Source organism: Cebus imitator, unplaced genomic scaffold (genome assembly GCF_001604975.1).
Source record: "Cebus imitator isolate Cc_AM_T3 unplaced genomic scaffold, Cebus_imitator-1.0 Scaffold149, whole genome shotgun sequence".
Classification (NCBI taxonomy): Eukaryota; Metazoa; Chordata; class Mammalia; order Primates; family Cebidae; genus Cebus; species Cebus imitator.
Window position 1 is genome coordinate 4,850,935 of NW_016107464.1, and position 7,909 is coordinate 4,858,843.

General features: G+C 44.9%; 1 protein-coding gene and 1 long non-coding RNA gene across 10 annotated transcripts in view; one reads left to right on the forward strand and one right to left on the reverse strand.

Annotated features, from left to right (window-relative positions):
* CCDC180 (coiled-coil domain containing 180) overlaps window positions 1–7,909 on the forward strand; it is a 64,203-nt gene that overhangs the window by 52,189 nt on the left and 4,105 nt on the right. For 6 of the 9 annotated variants that reach the window (XR_005202536.1, XM_037743720.1, XM_037743718.1 and 3 more), the window contains 5 exons: window positions 902–968; window positions 1,951–2,092; window positions 5,282–5,442; window positions 6,000–6,137; window positions 6,617–6,728. Coding sequence is in view for 8 of the 9 variants with exons in the window: in XM_037743720.1 (XP_037599648.1) it covers window positions 902–968; window positions 1,951–2,092; window positions 5,282–5,442; window positions 6,000–6,137; window positions 6,617–6,728 (620 nt within the window). In the remaining variant the exon portion in view is untranslated. Of the gene's footprint in view, window positions 1–901; window positions 969–1,950; window positions 2,093–5,281; window positions 5,443–5,892; window positions 6,138–6,453; window positions 6,587–6,616; window positions 6,729–7,517; window positions 7,606–7,909 lie in introns of those variants that run through there. The other 3 variants (XM_037743723.1, XM_037743724.1, XM_037743725.1) reach the window with 3 other exon arrangements.
* Window positions 7,651–7,909, reverse strand: part of LOC119473328 — a 7,978-nt gene continuing 7,719 nt past the window's right edge. Inside the window, exon 3 of the long non-coding RNA XR_005202540.1 lies at window positions 7,651–7,879. This is a non-coding gene — a long non-coding RNA (uncharacterized LOC119473328). The remainder of the gene's footprint in view (window positions 7,880–7,909) is intronic.

The window sequence follows — 7,909 nt, forward strand, 5'->3', positions numbered from 1 at the left end:
GTGTGGCTGTGACATCAGGCAGCCCAGGTGTAGCCTCCAGCTGGCAGGTAGACAGTTCCCTCGTCCGACACCCAGGGGCACTCCTGCACCATTAATACTTTGGCCTTCTGTTCTTTACAGCTTGATGCAGGCAGATGTTTGGTCCTACATGAAATCCTGTTCATTTGAACTATTTATGAGTAATCATTCTTTCAGCTAACCAAGGCATTACCAGCTGCAGGCACTGCAGTGGGGCTGGGGATTCCATGGTGAACAAGTACAGACAGGGCCATGTCCTGTGTCAAAAGATAAAGTCAGGCACATTAAAATGCTGGTGAGTTTATTTGAGCAGTCAGCTATTCATGCATTGGGCATTGCCAGACCCCCAGCGGTGCAGAGATCCACTGAGGGAACACCAGGGGAAACCTTTTATAAGATGTTCACAGAAGCAAGACAAAGAAAATATTTGCTTAAAGTGAGAAGTTCCTAGCTGACGATTTCTGATTAAGCTTACATTTTCCTAGACTTTGACCGTTCATTCTGAGTTGGGTTTGTTTTTTAGGTAGGAAGTCCAGACACTGGAGTCATTTCAGCTTGATAGCCTCCCATTTATGACCTTAAACCCTGGTGGCCTTCACAGAGCAGACTGCTGGGAGAGATGGTGGTTAATCAGCCCAAATCCACCTGATTAGCATGCCATAGGGCTGAGGGGGCATTAATCAAAGCGTATTAAAACCAGGTGGTCGGAAATTGCTGCTGTCATGGAGAGGAATCAGAGTGTGCAGAGGTCCTGGGGCAGCAGTGAGTAATTTCAAGAAGTGACCTTGAAACAGAGCACTTGGAGAGTTCTGCTCATTTGGTTTTGTCCATGTGGATGTGTCTAGACCAGGCCCCTCAGGGACCTGTCTTGTGTTTGTTGCAGGGATTTTAAGGGGATCATCTTGACCCTCCTCTGGGAGAGCAATGAGATCCTGCTGACGGTCGCAGAGGTGAGAACCACCACTCACAGCCTGTGCCTGCCCTGGAAGCCACCCCTTACTTCTGCAGTCTGCTGATCAGGCCACTTGGGGGAAAATGAGGAAGAGAGGATTCTACCCCCGCCACGACCACAGCATCCCACCTTCTGTTATCTCCTATGACTTTTTTTGCTTCTCGAAACTAAACCTCATTCATTCATCTAATTGATCACCAAACACTACTTAGACACCACTCACATGTCAGGTACTGTGTGTGCCAAGAGGAACAAGCCCAGCCTCTGTCCCCAAGGCACCCAGACCCAGTGGGAAGCTGTCAGTTGTGGCGGGGGCACAGAAAGAGGTGGGACAGCGGGAGCAGGCACCAGACAAGCTGCCCAGTGTCCTGTTCCCACACGCTCTGCACCCACACATCCTGTACCATGGTGTGGGTGCATTCTCCTGTCTGCCTCCCACGGGCTTCTGCCTCCTTCAGAGCAGGGTCCCTGGCTTGTCCATCTCTGTGGCCTGCAGCCTATACCCAGCTTGGCACTTCCTTGTAAGCTCCCAACCTGGTCACCAATCTGAGATTCCATTTATTTGGGTCTTGAAGAATAAATAGGATTCTCGCCAGTCACTCACTCAAGAAATAACTAGGGCTAGCCATGGCCCCAGTCACTCTAGGTGGGCCCTCAAGAAATAACGAGGGCTGGCCATGGCCCCAGTCACTCTAGGTGGACCCTCTAGAAATAATGAGGGCTGGCCATGGCCCCGATCAATCTAGGTGGGCCCTCAAGAAATAACGAGGGCTGGCCATGGCCCCAGTCACTGTAGGTGGGCCCAGGGAGGTGACATGCGCAGACAGGGAAGGAGGAGTGTCTGCCTATGTCACTTCCACAGGGGAAGCCACGAGCAAAGGCTGCGGAGTGTGGAGGCGAGGGCAGGCTGGTAGATCCCAGGAGCAAGGGCCAGAGTCCCATGGGGTCCTCATCCACACATGGTCGACCCTCTCCAGCAGGAGTTCTACCGTAAAGAAAAACGCCCAGTCACCAGGCCTGACTGCATGTATGATACCTTCGACCAGTGCGCAGAGAACATCGGCAAAAAGATCCTGGAGTACCAGAGCCAGGCGGATGAGTACCACAACTCCTGCCTCATAGGTGGGTATGTAGGTAGGCATAGGGAGTGGGGCATCGTGAGAAGCCAGTGGTGGAGCTCAGCCTTGGCCTTGTGACCTGGATCCTCTCATCTGGGGGAGGCAGAGGAGCTTCCCTGTGAAAAACTGACCTCTTAAAATTAGGTAAAAACAACAACCAGATTTTACTGGGGAAAAGCAACAATACAAAAAATAAAGTTCACTTTTCTTAAGAAATATGGTGATTTGTACCTCTAAAAATATTTTGCTTCTTCCACAGGTATTTTTGACAGCTTTATTGAGATACTTGCGTACCATAAAATTTACCCGTGAAGTGTAAATGGTTTTTAGCTTATTTACAGAGTTATGCAATCACCACCGCAGTCAATTTTAGAAACCCCATCCGCCAACCCTCCCCAGCATACCGCAACCACCAGTCTACTTTCTGTCTCTATAGACTTCCTTATTCTTTACTTTCATGAGAATAGAATTATATAGTATATAGTCTTTGGTGACTGTCTTATTTCATTTTGCATAAATTTTCAAGGTTTATGCATGTTGTAGATGGTATTAATACTTCATTCCTTTTTATCAATGAATAATACTCTATTGTATGAATCTGCCACATTTTGCTGTGGTCTACTGTGCTGTTTCAGAGGCCTCCTGGGTAGAAGGAGGAGAGTTTAGGGGATAACGAGACCTGGGCCAGGACCCAGCACTGCCACTTCCCAGCTATATGAACTTGGCCAAATGATTTCATCTGTCTGATTTTTTTTTTTTTTTTTTTTTTTTTTTTTTTGGTGTTTTTTTTTTTTTTTTTTTTTTTTTTTTGAGATGAGGTCTCACTCTGTTGCCCAGTGACATGATCTGCAATCTCAGCTCACTGCAACCTCCATCTCCTGGGTTTAAGAGACTCTCCTGCCCCAGCCTCCTGAGTAGCTGGGACCACAGGCACATGCCACCATGCCCGGCAAATTTTTGTATTTTTAGTAGAGAGAGTTTCACCATATTGGCTAGGCTGATTTCAAACTCCTAACCTCTGATGGTCTGCCCGCCTCGGCCTCTCAAAGTGCTAGGATTACAGACATGAGCCACTGCGCCCAGCCAGAGCCTCGGTTTTCTTGTCTGTGGACTGCAGATATTACTAACACCTACGACAGAAGGCCTTCTTGAGGTTTAAGTCCTTCCCTCACACAGACATGGCATGTACAGGGAATTAAGCAGCTACAGTACTCATAGCTGTATCTGTTGAATGACCGGACTTGAAACTACAGGCATCGTTTTGTTTCTCTAGCTCAGAATTTCCCCCATGTAAACTCTGTGGGATCCCATCCTACATGATTGTCCTCAAAACAAAGGTTCCATGGTCAAATGGGCTTGGAAAATGCTGAAGACTGCATCCCTCTCTGGTAAACTCACAACTCATGTTAACTGAAGACTTCTATTTCCTGCAGCTTGGCTAATGGAGGATCCACTCTCCCACTAAAACATGTAAAATGCTGCATAAAATATTTTCATAATAAAATCTTTTAAATGCATTAGAGAGCTATTTGTAAACTGAAAAGCACACAAAAGCAAAAAATTAAGTAAAATAGAAACTCTGAGGATAAATTGAGTAGGAACCCTGGTTATTACCCTAGGGGCATTTGCTGACTCCCAGGTGAACTTGAGCCCCTATTTTCATGGCCTCCAGAGTATTGAGAACAAGAGACAAATCCACAGACCTCTAAGGCGGAAAGTCTAAAAGGAGCAAGCTACCTAAAGGTGGAATCCAGCAGGGATTCCAGAGTAAGGCAAATGAGACAGAAACCAAGCTCTTCCCTTTCTCCCTTCCAGTAATGAGAAGGAAACTGTCTTATTAAAAACCGTGGTACTGGGTGAAGAAAAAAAACTCCAAAAAGAAATACAGAACTATATGCCAGCCCTTGTGTGGTTTCTAAATTTATCTTTAGATAATTTACACTTATCTAAACATGAATTCAGTTTTGCTTTTGTGGATCATCCAAAAGACCTCAAACTAATACCTGAGTTTAAAATGATCTTGAGTTGGTGGTGTTCAGAAGCTTGCCTATTAGCAATATAACAAATTCTCTCTAGGAAAACCTACCTTCAGTTCATGCCTCAAAGGATTCCCACAGATAAAATGCCCAGAATAACAACTCAGTGATAAACAGAGAGCAACAAAATTCCCATAAACACAAGGAAACAAATTGCCTTGAGCAAAAGGCAGCAGCAGCAGACCAGCAAAGACTTCAGATATTAAAGTATTGGACACAGAATATAAAACAATACACTTCAAGTTAAATAAAAGAGGGAGTTGGAAAAATGAATTAGAAGCAAGAGACTATGAAAATGACCAAGTAGCTATGAAAGAGAATAAAATAGAACTTCTATGAAGGAAAAATTAAGAATTGAAAATTTAAAACTATGTATGACTTTATTATCAGGTTACATGCAGCTGAAAGTAGAACTGGTGAACTGGAAGGCAAATCCAAAGAAAATAATCAGAATATAACATAGAAAGATAAAGAGATGAAAATATGGGAGAGAGATAAAGAGATATGAATGAAAGAGCAGGCCTAACATATGGCAATTTGGAGATACAGAGAAAGAGGGAGACCTAGAATCAAAGCAATAGTTGAAATAATAGATGAGAGCCAAAAATGCTGAGAGATACAATGCATTTTAAATGAGATGAGAAGTCTGAAGAATATATAGGAGCCCTCTGAATTTATTTAAGCCACTAGTTTATTTTATTTTATTTTAGAGACAGGGTTTCACTCTGTGGCCCAGGCTAGAGTGCAGTGCAATTATAGCTTACCATAGCCTCAAACTCCTGGGCTCAAACAATATCCTCCCACTCAGCCTCCTGAGTAGCTGGCATGTACCACCATGCCTGGCTAATGTTTAAATTTTTTTTAGAGACAGGGTCTTGCTATATTGCCAAACTGGTCTTGAACTCCTGGCCTCAAGCAATACTCCCATCTCAGCCTCCCAAAGTACTGGGCTTACAGGTATAAGCCACTGTACCTGGCTATCATATTTTCTGTACTAGTTTGACTCCAGGGCCCCTTTTGATGGACTAGCTATTACCACATTAGAGACCAAGATTTTCTCTTTGGGAAGCTGCTTTGGGCCTTTGTTGGAGAGATCGCCTCCACAACTTGATTCTACTCTGTTCCCTCCCTTGACCTCCTACCTGCAATTCTGGCAGAATTACGAATCCAGATGAGGAGATTTGAGGAGCTGCTGCCCCAAGTGTGTTGGTTAGTGATGGAAAATTTGAAGGAGCACCACTGGAACAAGTTTTGCACCTCCATGAAGGAGATCCGAGGATGGTTTGAGGAACTCCACAAGCAGCTAGAGAAAAGAAAGGTGAGTGCCCCTGGACCAGCCCTTCCACTCCAGGACCAGGGGAACTGGGAGTTCAGAAATGGTGGCAGGTAGTGGGCAGGGCCACGTCCAAGGGAAGAAGGTAAGCTGGACTTGGAATTTTTTGATGGGGCATGAGGGACAGTAGCCACTGGCGAAATAAGAACTGAGCCAACAGCTTTGATATAGAAGGTGCTCAATAAACTTCTTGTTGGCTATAATGGGTGTGCTAGGTTCCATGGGGCTATAGTCATTGAGATAACAATACTTGTCCAAGATGGTCCTTGGAGCTGTGGAATATGGGTGCTGCTGATTTCACTGGACTAAAGCTCTGATTGTGCTGGGCAGATGCTCAGCCTTTTCTCTTCCAAACCCCCTGAGTCAGCTCCAGCCATATCCCCCTCTTAACCCCTCTGCCACTATTCTGCCCACCCATTGCCCCCACACACCCAGGTCAGAGGACGCATGAGTCTGGCCATAATCATAATTGACAGAAGACACAGGCCAGTGACTTTTGGTGGGTCAACATCACCGCTGAATTCTGGATTGTTTGATTAAAGGACAAAAATGCCCAGAAGCTCCATCTAAATCTTGGACACCCCATACATTTCCAAGAAAAGGAGTCTCTACACTTAAATGAAGAGAAAAGGCAGGAAGAGCTGGACAGCATGATTAGGATGAACAGGGAGAAGCTGCAGGTCAGTGATACCATTGATTCCCCTGTCCAGGAACGCTCCAAAAATGGCCCAATGGACAGCCACTGATGGTGCTGGGAGCAGCCCTTTGTTGGCATCTTTGCCAAAGAAGGCATGAGAGTAGGTGGGTTTTGTAGGTAAAAATGGCCATTATTGGCTGTTGTAATTTGTATCCTTTTTGACTTCTAAATTAATTAATTACAAAATTACTGATGATAAGTTTTGTTTCATGATACATGCCTAGTTTTATTTCCTCTTCTGTGAATTGTCTGTGTGTGTCCCTTGGCCATTTCTGAATCATTTCTTATCTTTAAACCAGACCACATCTCGGGAGAGGCCTCCTGGCTGAGGGCCAGATGCTGGTTACTTGGATACAGTGGATATAATGGCTTGGGTCCCCAGATCTCCCTGCAGAGTCCACCCAATCCCTCTTCAGCTGGCCTCCTATCCCAGCAGCACTGTGCTCACCGTGTTCTTTCCAGGAATGTACCAGAAAGAATGGCCAGATTTTCATAACCAACTTGGCTGCCTTCACCGAGAAGCTCCTGCTGCAGCTGGATGAGGTGGTCACCATTGACGATGTCCAAGTTGCAAGTAAGAGAAACTGTCAGCCTTGTGCCCTGGCCCCGGGGTGCTGGTGAGGGCTAGGTCATGCAGGGCTCTGCTTTCCCCTGCTCCATCAGAGTGAAAACAGTTTATCCATTGAGGGAACTGATTAATTTTTGTTTTCATTAAAAATAATTTTTTATTAAAAAGCAAATGCCAGACGGCTAGACATTTATATATAAAAAATGAAACCCTATTAAGTAAACATTTCCATACTTTTGGGGTTAGGGACACCTTTTTTAGGTCTGACAGGAGAGCTAGGAGCCGTAGAGGGAATGGCTGGCCCTTCTCTGTAGCCAAAACAAAAATGGAAAATTGTCAAAAGATGGAAAGACTAACCCCAAATTGGAAATGTATTCCTCACAACCTATAGATCAGAGAAAGGGTTAATATCCCTGTGGTACAAAGAACTCTCACAGGTCAGATTTTTAACGACTTGAAGGACAAACACATGTGCTTCAAAAGAGAAGTAGTTCCTATGGCTAGTCACTATAAAACAAGCTCAATTTCATTGATGATGAAAAATGAAAATGTAAGCATGATTCACATATCGTTTCTCACCAATAGCCTGGCAAAGTTTTGACATTTGGTAGCATTGTAAAAGAATGTCAAGAAACAGATACTCCGTAGAGACTCTTGGTAGGAGTGTACATGGATACCACTGTCGTGGAGAACAATTTGTCAGTCCCTTTCAAAAATCTGAGTGTGTAGACATTTGGCCTAGCAGTTCTAATTCTAGGAATTCGTCTGAGAGAAATATTGGACACTTTTTCAAAGGTGTATGCTAAAAAATATTCATCACATCACTGTTTGAAATAGCAAAGAATTGAAAACAACACTAACACTGATATACAGAAAATTCGATGGGCAAGGCATGGTGGCTCACACCTGCAATCCCAGCACTTGGTAGGCTGAGGTGGGTGGATCTCTTGAGCCCAGGAATTTGAGATCAGCCTGGGCAACATGGCAAAATCCCATCTCTACTAAAAATTTAAAAATTAGCTCGGTGAGGTGGTCTGCACATGTAGTTCCAGATCCAGCTCCTGGAGATGGCAGTGGGGTTGGGAGGGTGCTGAGGATTGCTTAAGCCTGGGAAACCGAGGCTGCTGTGAGCCTTGATCACACCACTGCACTCTAGCCTGGTGAGAGAGCAAGACTCCAACTCAGGG